Source organism: Globicephala melas, chromosome 1 (assembly GCF_963455315.2).
Source record: "Globicephala melas chromosome 1, mGloMel1.2, whole genome shotgun sequence".
In the NCBI taxonomy this organism is placed as follows: Eukaryota; Metazoa; Chordata; class Mammalia; order Artiodactyla; family Delphinidae; genus Globicephala; species Globicephala melas.
Window position 1 is genome coordinate 142,082,269 of NC_083314.1, and position 12,458 is coordinate 142,094,726.

At 46.1% G+C, this 12,458-nt stretch overlaps 1 protein-coding gene across 6 annotated transcripts in view; it reads left to right on the forward strand.

Moving 5' to 3' along the window:
- Nucleotides 1-754: 754 nt before the first annotated feature.
- DHCR24 (24-dehydrocholesterol reductase) overlaps nucleotides 755-12,458 on the forward strand; it is a 35,282-nt gene continuing 23,578 nt past the window's right edge. For 2 of the 6 annotated variants that reach the window (XM_060305100.1, XM_060305125.1), the window contains exons 1-2: nucleotides 757-1,124; nucleotides 5,679-5,834. In XM_060305100.1, the coding sequence (XP_060161083.1) occupies nucleotides 894-1,124; nucleotides 5,679-5,834 (387 nt within the window). In that variant the 5' untranslated portion in view covers nucleotides 757-893. Of the gene's footprint in view, nucleotides 1,125-5,678; nucleotides 5,835-12,458 lie in introns of all 6 variants that reach the window. The other 4 variants (XM_060305109.1, XM_060305105.1, XM_060305118.1 and 1 more) reach the window with 3 other exon arrangements.

Genomic DNA, 12,458 nt, shown 5'->3' on the forward strand with positions numbered 1-12,458 from the left:
CTGCCTGGCAGAGCGGGAACTATAAGTTTACAGAGCCGGTACCTTCCTTCAGTCCTTTCCCCCAGTCCTCCCCTCCCCCTCAGTATAGCGGGAGAGGGGGAAGAGCGCCAACCCTAGCCTACGCTTCTTAAGTCCTCGGGAGTTCAGAGGCAGGCCTTCACCCTTCTAGGATGTTTCCTCATCTATAAAACGGGCTCACAACTACCCGCCGCTGGACTGTTGCGTAACTCAAATGAATTTACAGAAAGCGCCTCGAAAAATGAAAAGGTGCATCTCGTGGCCATGAGGGCATAGAGTGACACGACCTGTGGAGGTCGAGGCCAGGTTTCCACCCTCCCTGGCCGGTACGGGCATTCTCGGCCAAGCTGCAGGGTGACGGACCCAAGGCGTGGGGCGCCCCGACCCGACCCCCCGGGAGGTAACCGAACGCATGACCGCTTAACGCGCCTCACAAGAAGGCGCCACCTAAGGAGAAGGGGAGGAGGTTGCAGCCGCGCCCCTCAGCGGCGGGGCGACTCGTCAGTCCCCAGGGCCGGGAAACCTGAATCCCGGAGCCGCAGAGCGCCGTGGACCCCACCAGCGCCAGGGTCCCCGGCCACCCCCTCCCAGCGTGTCTGAGAGGAGAAGAGGGTGGAGCGGCCTGACTCCCGCAGCCAATAAAAGCAGCAGGTTCCTGGTCCGATCCCCGGCGCGGCTCGCCATTGGTCACCACCCGGGTCTCGGCCCACCGAACCTTTGCGACCCGAGCCAATCGCGAGGCGGCGAGGTGTCCTGGGGCTCGCGGGGAGCGGGCCGCGGGCAGCAGCGAGCGCAGGCCGGCGAAGAGCGGGTGGCGGTGACCAGCGGCGCGAGCCGGCATCCCCTCCCCCGCGCGGTGAGCCGCCGGCTCCACCATGGAGCCCGCCGTGTCGCTGGCAGTGTGCGCTCTGCTCTTCCTGCTCTGGGTCCGCGTGAAGGGGCTGGAGTTCGTGCTCATCCACCAGCGCTGGGTGTTCGTGTGCCTCTTCCTCCTGCCGCTCTCGCTCATCTTCGACATCTACTACTATGTGCGCGCCTGGGTGGTGTTCAAGCTCAGCAGCGCGCCGCGGCTGCACGAGCAGCGCGTGCGGGACATCCAGAAGCAGGTGAGCGGAGCCGGGTGGGGCGGGAGCCAGGCGCGAAGTGGTGCGCGGCGCAGGGGAGCCAGGGCTTCACGGAGGAGGTGGCGTCTGAGCGGGATTTGAACTAAACAAAAATGTAACTGGGGGGAGGGGTGCTTCCGGAGAGGGAACGGAGTAAGCAAAAGAGTAGAACAGAGCATTGCTCCGACATTTATGGAGTGCCTACTATGTGCAGAGTACGTACGGGGATCTGCAGGGATGTAAAGAATCATAAGAGAGGGTAGGAGAGCCATGCTCAAGTAGCTCTCACCCGGCCCAATCGATTTCAGAGGAGAAGGGGGTCTTCAGGAAGGTTCACCTGGCGCTGGAGACTGGGAAGCAGGGGGAGTGATTGGGGGAAAGTGTGAGCATAGGAGAAGAGAGGCAGAAGGTTGGAAAGTCAGTTTGGAACTAGGTTGGGGAGGGCCCTTCAGTTTGGAGTTTACTCCTTAGCAAGAAGGAGCTTTCCGCCTTCTTGTAATAGAGGACTAAAGTGAGAAGGTAGCCCCACACCAGGGTGGGGAGCCTCACAGACCCTGCGCCAGGCGCTCACTCTTGACAAGGCAGTGCCCACCTCCCAGTAACTCTATACGTCCTCCCCTGTGTCAGCACCCACAGAACCCCTGCCCCTGCTGCCGCTCACAGCCGCGCCTCCTCCCTCATGGCCACAGCTGGCATGGGCATCAGGCCTGGGCATCAGGCCTGGGCAGTTTCTTGGCTCCCTCTGCCCCTCCTTATGTTCCTCTCTTACTGGCGTCAGGTTGCAAAGAGCTTCTGTTTCCTGCTGCCACCCTCGCCACAGGTGTAGCAGCCTCCATGTTCTGTTTGCTGCTGGCTGGGTTCTGCCTCCAACAGCATGAAGATGGATGCGGAGAGCCATCCCTGTGAGGGATAGACCTTGGGCCAGGTGGGAGCAGGCAACATCTGGAAGCGCTTTACTCAGGCTGCCATGGGTTGCGCTGGTCACAGTCACAGCTCCAGAGCCCAGCCTACCCTCTGTCCCAAATGCACCCTGTTGCCTAGTTCTTTCTATGTGTTCAGATTTTTGATTTACCTGCTTGTCTGCCCCATCAGAGTGTGAGCTCCTTGAAGGCAGAGACTGCTATCTGACTCCCCTCTATCCGATGGGCCCTGGCCCAAAGCAGCACAGTGAGTGCTTAGGAACCTAAGCTAAACCAAAGGGCTCACTAGGGACAGGAAGATGAGGGGCCTTGCCAGACTGGCCCGCTGCTGAGGACCTGCCCTGTGCCACACTCCATGCCATTGATGACCATTATTTCTCATCCTCACAGCAACACTTTTTTTTTTTTAACTTAGGTCTTTTTTTTTTTTTAACTTTTGTTTGCTTTTTTTTTTTTTTGCGGTACGCAGGCCTCTCACTGTTGTGGCCTCTCCCGTTGCGGAGCACAGGCTCCAGACGCGCAGGCTCAGCGGCCATGGCTCACGGGCCCAGTCACTCCGCGGCATGTGGGATCTTCCCGAATCGGGGCACGAACCCGCGTCCCCTGCATCGGCAGGCGGACTCTCAACCACTGCGCCACCAGGGAAGCCCTGCATTTTTTTGTGTGTGGCATTTATTCCCAAGCCATAAGTTTTTTTGTTGTTGTTTTGTTTTGTTTAATTAATTAATGAATTTTTGGCTGCATTGGGTCTCCGTTGCCGCACGCAGGCTTTTCTCTAGTTGCGGTGTGCGGGGGCTCTCATTGTGGTGGCTTCTCTTGTTGTGGAGCACGGGCTCTAGGTGCGCGGGCTTCAGTTGTTGTGGCACATGGGCTCAGTAGTTGTGGTGTGTGGGCTCAGTAGTTGTGGCTCATGGGCTCTAAAGCGCAGGCTCAGTAGTTGTGGTGCATGGGCTTAGTTGCTCCGCAGCATGTGGGATCTTCCCGGACCAGGGCTCGAACCCATGTATCCTGCATTGGCAGGTGGATTCTTAACCACTGTGCCACCAGGGAAGTTCCGTAGGCCATAAGTTTTTATTTCTTCAGTTTCTTCTGGAATATATTTTTCTTCCGTGCAACCTCCTCTTCTGGTTTAGTAACAATCTGCTCTTTTTCGGTAAAGATCATCTCAGTGTGGCAGGGAGAGCTCATGTATGGGTTGATCTGACCATGAGCTCTGTTAAGTCCTGTGCCGCATCTTGGGGGCTTTATTCACTTGGATGTGCTCAATGACCAGAGAATCTGCGTTTAAGCCCTTAAGTTCAGCATGACTGTCTGCATTTTTGAGCATGTGCTGTCAAAATTCAGCACTCCTTTTGGGCCACTGACCCCGCGTCCAGCCCCACTGTTCGGCCTGGGCACACCTACTAACTCCACCGTTGTAACAACGGAATGGCACACGTTGCTTCTGTAAAGTGGTATCCGTCAGATACTTGGTGGCTTTTCGGTTATGCATACCCTTAACGGCCTGGACAGTTTCACCAGTGTTCTTAAAGTGAACACGAAGATTCGAACCTCTTGATTTGCATGATTTTGTGGGGTTTTCTGGGTCAAGTGAATAAATACCAAATCATTTTTAGAGGTCACCTCAGGCAGCTTACCAGAAAACGACCACCCTGGTAGGTCTTGTACCTGTTCTACAGGTGGGAGATATTGAGGTTCAAACTGTCAGTCATGTTCCCAAGATGATATAGCTAGTAAATGGGTCTGGAACTCAGGTCAGCTTGATTTCAGAGCCTGAACTGTGACATTTCTTCTCTCCCAGCCCATTTCATTCCACCCTGGAGGTCTGGTTCCGTTGACTCACACCTGGAATGTGATAATAGCTACCTGACCAGTTGCCTGTTCCCTGGGCCCTCCCCACCTCTCCTTGGCCTGCCCTTAGTCATAAGGGCAACACTCCACAGGATTGCCTCCCTGCCCGAAATCTTGGTTGGCTCGGGTCAGGATCCAACCCAACCAATGTTTCAGGCTTGATGGTCTCCACATTCACTTCATGCCCCACTGCCCCCCTTCCCATTCCAGGCTGCATGCAGCTCTCCCAATCCATCCTCCACACCTCTGATCTTGTATTAAGTCCTGGGACTGCAGAGTCAGGCAGGGGCAAGGTCTGCCTGGTCATCCCTTTACCCCCTGCTCACAGGAATCCCTTCCTCAGTAACACCCCTCTGCGCGAACACCTCTGCTTCACGTGGCACCCTGGCCTCTCCAGTCACAGAACAGTTCTTCCCCACGTTGAACTGTTTGCCTGACCAGCTTCAATCCAGCTTCTTCCAAGGACTCTTGGTTGCAAGTGATAGAAAACTAACTCCAACTGCCTTGAGCAAAAAGGGACTTCGTTGACCCAGGTCTTGAAAAGTCCAGGAGTAAAAGTGGCTCAGACATCACCGGATCCAGGATTCCTCTCCAGCTGCCATCCCTTGTCTCTGCTTTCCTCTGAGTTGACTTTACTCTCAGGGAGGCCGTCTCCCTGCGGAGGCCCCCTCCCTGCAGAGGCCCCAGCAGTTTCTGGCTTACATCCAACCAGCCTAGCAAACCCAAGTGAAGTGAGAGGGCCTCTCCCAGCGTCGGTCTTAACTGGCTTCACTTGGATCACAGACCCATCCCTGAACCAGTCACTGTGGCCAGGGGGATAGAATCAGACCTCAGTCATGTGCCCACCTCCTGGGGCAGGAGGGGAATCAGCTTCACCTGGACCAAAGGAAGATGGGAGTGTTACAAGCAGATGAAGAGGACATGGGTGGTCGCAGGTCACAGCAACAGATATCCACCTCCCTGCCCTTGTCCATCAGCAGGAAGGGCATGCTTCCTCCCATGTTCCTGATGGGCTTGTCATTTCCTGGGCCATTTCTTCTCTGTACTTTGTGCTCTGGTCAGTTACAGAAGGGTTTTGCAAAAGTTCTTCCTTCCATTGGCTTGGTGGGCCTCCCCTGCCTGTCCTCTCCCCCTGCTAGTGATGCATGAGTTAACATGCGCAAATGCTTGGAACAGGGCTTGGCACCTAATAAGCCTCAGTAAATGTTAGCTGTTACTCTGTTGACTATTAATTTAAGCCCATTTATCCTTCCAGGCCTAACGTTAGTTAGTTCTGATGGTGAATCTGGGCTCTGCCCTTCAGTGGTTGTGTGACCTTGGACAAGTTATTTTGCCTCTCATTTTCTTCGTCTGCAAAAGGAGGCAGGTCATCCCAACCACCTGGGGTTGTTGTGAGAATTAAGTGAGACAAGATACAGCAGTGCTTGGTACAATGATGGCAGCTAGTAAATAGTTATCATTTGTGCGGTTGTTATTACTACCATTACGAAACCTGTCCTGAACTTTGCAGTGAGAATAAATGTTTTCAAAGTGCTCTGATCCTGTTCTCTTGCTCTTTTTTCATTCTGCTTTGTGATGTGGCAGCACTTTGGCTTTTCTGTCGGCCTCACTAGCCGGGGAGAGTCCAGAGGATAGGGCCAGTGGGTGTTTCATCATTCCGCTCCTCCTGGTACCTGGAAGGATTCAGGGCCTCGGTAAATTCCCAGCTCCCTCTCCTGAAAGCAAGGCTGTGAGCTGCCCAGGGGATCTCTGGCAGGCCCAGCTCAGCCTCTTCTCATGTCTGCAGGTGCGGGAATGGAAGGAGCAGGGCAGCAAGACCTTCATGTGTACAGGGCGCCCTGGCTGGCTCACCGTCTCACTGCGGGTTGGGAAGTACAAGAAGACACACAAAAACATCATGATCAACCTGATGGACATTCTGGAGGTGGACACCAAGAAACAGGTGAGAGTGGCATGGTTCCCTGGCTCTGGGAGTGGGTGGGGCACTGCCCCTGGTGCAGATGACTCACGGGGAGATGATTTTAGCCAAAGGCGTCTCAGAGTGGACGGGACCAAGGCCCTTGGTCATCACAGAAGGCTCTGGCCACCATTGCCATCCTCTAGAGCCTCACAGCTTTGGAAGAGAATGGTCATAGCCCCATCTCACAGGTGGGCAAAGTGAGAGCTCAGGGGGATTCTTTGATTATCTGCAGTTCTACAGGAAGACAGGGATGGGGAAATCATGGGCAAAAATGAGAGACAAAAATGAACCTATTTACCTCTTCCCAGTAAGGAAGCATGCTGGCAAAAATTGGGCTGTGGAGGTGGCTCAGAGGGTGGGCCTCATTCCAAGCTTTCTGGGGACCCACTTGTTAATAGCCTGAGATGTGTGCATACTCTTTGGCCTATCTCGTATTTCTACTTCTTGAAACCGGGCTCAAGGAAAAGGGAAATAAACTTAAATCAAAAACAACTCAGAGAGAGAGATTGTATCACGGCTTTGTTTTTAATCAAAGACAACACAATATCGAATAGTAGTGAGTTGTTAAATATGGTATATCCATGTCATGGCATTTTGTTGTGACACCTTGGCCAAGTTGCTTAATTTCCCTGTGCCTTTTTTCCCTTAACAGCTTTCTTGACATATACTTGACGTACAATAAACTGCACGTAAAATGTACAATTGGTAATAAATTTTGACATGTGTATGCACCTGTGAAACCATTACCACAATCAAGACAATGAACCATCACCCCAAAAGTTTCTTCATGCCACTTCGTAATCCCTCCCTCAGGCTCCTCCCTGCCTCTTTTCCCCACATCCCTAAGCAGATAATGACCTGCTTTTCATCACTATAGATGGGTTTGTATTTAGAGTTTTATATAAATAGAATCATGCATTATGTACTCTCTTTCATTTTGTCTGGCTTCTTTCACTCAGCGTAATTATTCTGAGATTCATCCATGTTGAAGCATGTATCAGAAGTACATTCTGTTTTTATATATATTATGTATATATATTATATATATCAATCACAGTTTGTTTATTCTTTCACTTATTGATGGATGTTTGGGTTGTTTCCAGTTTGGGGCTGTTACAAGTAAAGTGGCAAGGAGCATTTGTACATAGTCATTGGGTGGACATATGCTCTTGTTTCTTTTGGGTAAATGCTCAACGGTGGAATAGCTGGGTCATATGGTAGGTGTATGGTTAACTTTTTAAAAACTGCCAAAGTATTTTCCGAGTAGCATTTACATTCCCGCAGGTATTCCAGTTGTTCCACGTCATCGTAAACTTTGTATGGTTAGTCTTAATTTTAGCCATTCAGTTGGTGTATAGTAGGTATCTCAGTGTGGTTTTAACTTGCATTTTCCTAATGACTAATGAATGATATTGGGCATCTTTTCATGTGCGTATTTGCCCTTTGTATATCTTTGGTGAAGTGCTTGTTCCAGTCTTTTGCTAAAAGTTTTTAATTGGGTTGTTTGTTTTCTTACTAGAAACAAGACCTTCATCATATATACAATTTGTAAATATTTTCTCCCAGGCTTTGGCTTGTCTTTTGAAAACCAGAAAATTTTAATTTTGATGAAGTCGGATTTAATAATTTCTTTTATAGCTTGTGCTTTTGACATTTTATTTAAGAAATCTTGCCCTACTCCATGTCACAAAGGTTTTCTCTTCTGTTTTCTTCCAGCAGTATTATATTTTTCAGGGTTTACATTTAGAACTATGATCCATTTTGAGTTAATTTTTGCATATGATGTGAGATATGGGTCCCCCCAAATTTTTTTTCCACGTGGATTTCCAATTGTCCCAGCCTGTTTTGTTGAAAACACAATCCTTTCTCCACTGAATTGCCTTTGCACCTTTGTTGAAATCAGTTGTCCATATACACAGGTCTGTTTCTGGACTCTGCTGTTCTATTGATCTGTTCGCCCATCTGTATGCCAAGAACACACTGTCTTGATTACTGTAGCTTTATAATAATAAGTCCAAAAGAATGAGTTGGGAAGTATTCCTTCCTTTTCACTTTTCTGAAGGAGTTTGTATAGAATTTGTATTATTTCTGTAATAATTAGTGGAATTAACCAGTGAAGCCATCTGGGCCTGGAGTTCTGTTTGTGAGCAAGTTTTTAACTGCAAGTTAATTTTTTTTAATAGATACAGGGCTCCTCAATTTATTTGTTTCTCCTCAGTGAACTTTGGCAGTTTGTGTTTCTAAAGGTATTTGTCCATTTCACTAAGTTGTATAATTGATTGACATAAAGTTATTCATAATATTCCCTTACTGTCCTGTGAACATTTGTAGAATCTGTAGTGATGTCATATCTTTCATTCCTGATTCTGGTCATTTTGTGTCTGCTTTCTTTTCTTCCTGAGCAGTCTGGCTAGAGGTTAATCAGTTTTACTGATCTCAGAGAACTAGCTTTTGGTTTCATTGATTGTTCTCTCTTTTTGTTTGTTTGTTTTCTATTTCATTGACTTCTGTTTGATTTTTGTTAATTTCTTTCTTTTGCGGACTTTGGGTTTAATTTTACTCTTCTTTGTCTAGTTTTTTAAGGTGACAACAGAGGCCATTGACTTAGACCTTTCTTTTTTTTTTTAATATAGATGTTTAGTGCTATAAATTTCCACCTAAGCACGGTTTTAGAGCCATCCTCAAATCTGATATCTTACCTTTTCATTTTCATTCAGTTCAGACTACTTTCTGGTTTCCTTTTTGATACCTGCTTTGACCCAGAGGTCTTTTAGAAGTATGTTATTTAGTTTCCAAATATTTGGGATTTTCCAGAGATCTTTCTGTTACTGATTTCTAATTTAATTTAGTTGTTGTCAGAAAACATACTTTATATGATTAGAATGCTTTTCAACTTATTGAGACATACCTTATGGCCCAGAATATGGTCTACTTCGTAAGTGTTCCTTGTGCCTTTTTAAAAAAAAATGTGTATTCTGCTGTTTTGGGGTGATGTGTACTGTAAGTGTCAATTAGGTCAAATTGGTTGATAGTGTTGTTCAAGTCTTCTATATTCTTATGAATTTTCTCTTTACTTATTCCATCAATTCTTGAAAGGGGGATATTGAAATCTGCCTGTGATTGTAGATTTGTTTATATCTCTTGCACATCTTTCAGTTTTTGCTTCATGTAATTTGAAGCTCTGTTATTAGGTATATAAATGTTTGGGATTTTTATGTCCTGTTGATTAATTGATCTCTTTTTTTTAAAAATAAATTTATTTATTTTTGGCTGCATTGGGTCTTCATTGCTGCGCGTGGGTTTTCTCTAGTTGCGGTGAGCAGGGGCTACTCTGTTGCGGTGCGTGGGCTTCTCATTGTGGTGGCTTCTCTTGTTGCGGAGCACAGGCTCTAGGCTTGCGGGCTTCAGTAGTTGCGGCGTGCAAGCTCTAGAGCGCATGCTCAGTAGTTGTGGCACACAGGCTTAGTTGCTCCGCAGCATGTGGGATCTTCCTGGACCAGGGCTCGAACCCATGTCCCCTGCATTGGCAGGTGGATTCTTAACCACTGTGCCACCAGGGACGCCCAATTGATCTCTTTATCATTGTGAAATGACCTTTTTAAAAAATTTTTTTTATTGAAGTATAGTTGATTTACAATGTTGTGTTAATTTCTGCTGTACAGCAAAGTGATTCAGTTATACATATATATATTCTTTTTCATATTCTTTTCCATTATGGTTTATCACAGGATATTGACTATAGTTCCCTGTGCTATACAGTAGGACTTGTTGTTTATCCATCCTATGTATAATAGTTTGCATCTGCTAATCCCAAACTCCCAATCTTTCCCTCCCCCACCCCACCTCCCCCTTGGCAACCACAAGTCTGTTCTTTATGTTTGTGAATCTGTTTGTTTCGTAGACATGTTCATTTGTGTCGTAGTTTAGATTCCACATATAAGTGATATCATATGGTATTTGTCTTTCTCTCTCTGACTTACTTCACTTAGTATGATAATCTCTAGGTCCATCCATGTTGCTGCAAATGGCATTATTTCATTCTTTTTTATGGCTGAGTAATATTCCAATGTATATATATACCACATCTTCTTTATCCATTCATCGTCAGTGGACATTTAGGTTGTTTCTATGTCTTGACTATTGTAAATAGTGCTGCTATGAACATAGGGGTGCGTGTATCTGTGAAATGACCTTTTCTATTACTAGTTATATTCTTTGCCCAGAAATCTACTTTGTCTGATATTAATGAAGCCACTCCAGCATTTTTTGACTAAGTGGTGACATGGTGTATCTTTTTCCATCATTTTCCTTTTTTTTTGCGGTACGTGGGCCTCTCACTGTTGTGGCCTCTCCCGTTGCGGAGCACAGGCTCCGGACACGCAGGCTCAGAGGCCATGGCTCACGGGCCCAGCTGCTCCACGGCATGTGGGATCTTCCCGGACCGGGGCACAAACCCGTATCCCCTGCATTGGCAGGCAGACTCTCAACCACTGTGCCACCAGGGAAGCCCCATCATTTTCCTTTTAATCTATTTGTATCTTTATAGTTAAAGTGTTTCTTGTAGGCAGCATATAATTAGGTCTTGCTTTTTTATCCAATCTGACAATTTCTGCCTTTTAATTCAGATTTAAGACCGTTTACATTTAATGTTATTATTGACACGGTTTGGTTTAAATTTGTTGCCTTGCTCTTTGTTTTCTATTTGTCTCATTTGTTCTTTGTTCCTTTTTTCTTTTTTTCTGTCTGCTTTTGGATTACTGAATAATTTTTATGATTCTGTCTTAGCTCTTTTGTTGACTTACTAGCTATAAGCCTTTGTTTTGTTATTTTAGCAGTTGTTTTAGGATTTATGGTATACACTTTCCTTGTCACACTCTACCTTCAAGTGATGGTATCCCATTTCATGTACAGTATAAGAATCTTAGAATAATATGCTTCCATTTCTCTTCTTTCCACCTTTGTGCTGTTGCTATCCTCCTTTTACTTTTATATATGTTATAAACCCCACACTACTAGTTATCTTTTAAAGAAATTTAAATAATAAGAAAAATCTTATATACTTACCCATATAGTTACCATTTCTTCATTCCATTTTGTAAATTTGTATTTCCGTCTGTTTCATTTTCCTTCTACCTGAAGAACCTCCTTTGACATTTCTTATATGGTGATTTTGCTGGTGATGAATCTTTCAGCTGTTGTATGTCTGAAATAATTTATTTGTCTTCATTTCTTTTCCAACTTGTGTTGTGGTAAGATACACATAACAATTACCATCTTAACCACTTTTAAGTGTGCAGTTCAGTGGTATTAAATATATTCACCTTGTCATTCAGCCATCACCACCACCCATCCCCATGACTCTTTTCTTCTTGTAAAACTGAAACTCTATATCCATTAAACAATAACTCCCCATTCTCCCCTCCCCCCAGACCCTGGCAACCATATTCTACTATCTGTTTCTATGATGTTAACCACTCTAAGTAACTCATGTAAATGGAATCATACAGTATTTGTCTTTTTGTGACTGGCTTATTTGACTTAGCATAATGTCTTCAAGGTTCATCCATGTTGTAGCATATTGCAGAATTTTCTTCCTATTTAAGGCTGAATAAGATTCCATTGTATGTACATACCACATTTTGCTTATCCACTCATTCATCCATGGACACTTGGGCTGCTTCTATGTTTTAGCCATTGTGAATAATGCTGCTATGAACATGGGTGTACACATAGCATTTCAAGACGCTGCTTTCAATTATTTTGGGTATATACCCAGAAGTGGAATTGCTGGATCACATGGTAGTTTTAATTTTTTGAGGAACAGCCATACTGTTTTGCATAGTGGCTGCACCATTTTAACATCCCCACCAACAGTGCACAAGGGTTTTAATTTTTCCAAATCCTCACCAACACTTGTTATTTTCTGGTTTTGTTTTGTTTTTAATAATAGCCATCCTAATGGGTATGAGGTTGCCTTCATTTTTTTTTTTAATTTTTTGTATTTTAATCATATAGAGATTTTACAACATCTTTTATTCTTTTATTATTATTATAATTTTTTATTTATTATTATTTTCTTTTGCGGTCCACGGACCTCTCACTGTTGTGGCCTCTCCCGTTGCAGAGCACAGGCTCCGGACGTGCAGGCTCAGCGGCCATGGCTCACGGGCCCAGCCGCTCTGTGGCATGTGGGATCTTCCCGGACCGGGGCACGAACCCGTGTCCCCTGCATCGGCAGGCGGACTCTCAACCTCTGTGCCACCAGGGAAGCCCTGCCTTCATTTTTGAAAGATATTTTCAGTGGTCATGGAACTCCAGGTTGACAGTTTTTTTCCTTCAGTACTTTAAAGATGCTCCAGTGTCTTTTTTTTTTTTAATAAATTTATTTATTTATTTTATTTTTGGCTGTGTCGAGTCTTTGTTGCTGCGTGCGGGCTTTCTCTAGTTGCGAGCAGGGGCTACTCTTCGTTGCAGTACGAGGGCTTCTCATTGTGGTGGCTTCTCTTGTTGCGGAGCACGGGCTCTAGGTGCGTGGGCTTCAGTAGTTGTGGTACACAGGCTCAGTAGTTGTGGCTCCTGGGCTCTAGAGCGCAGGCTCAGTAGTTG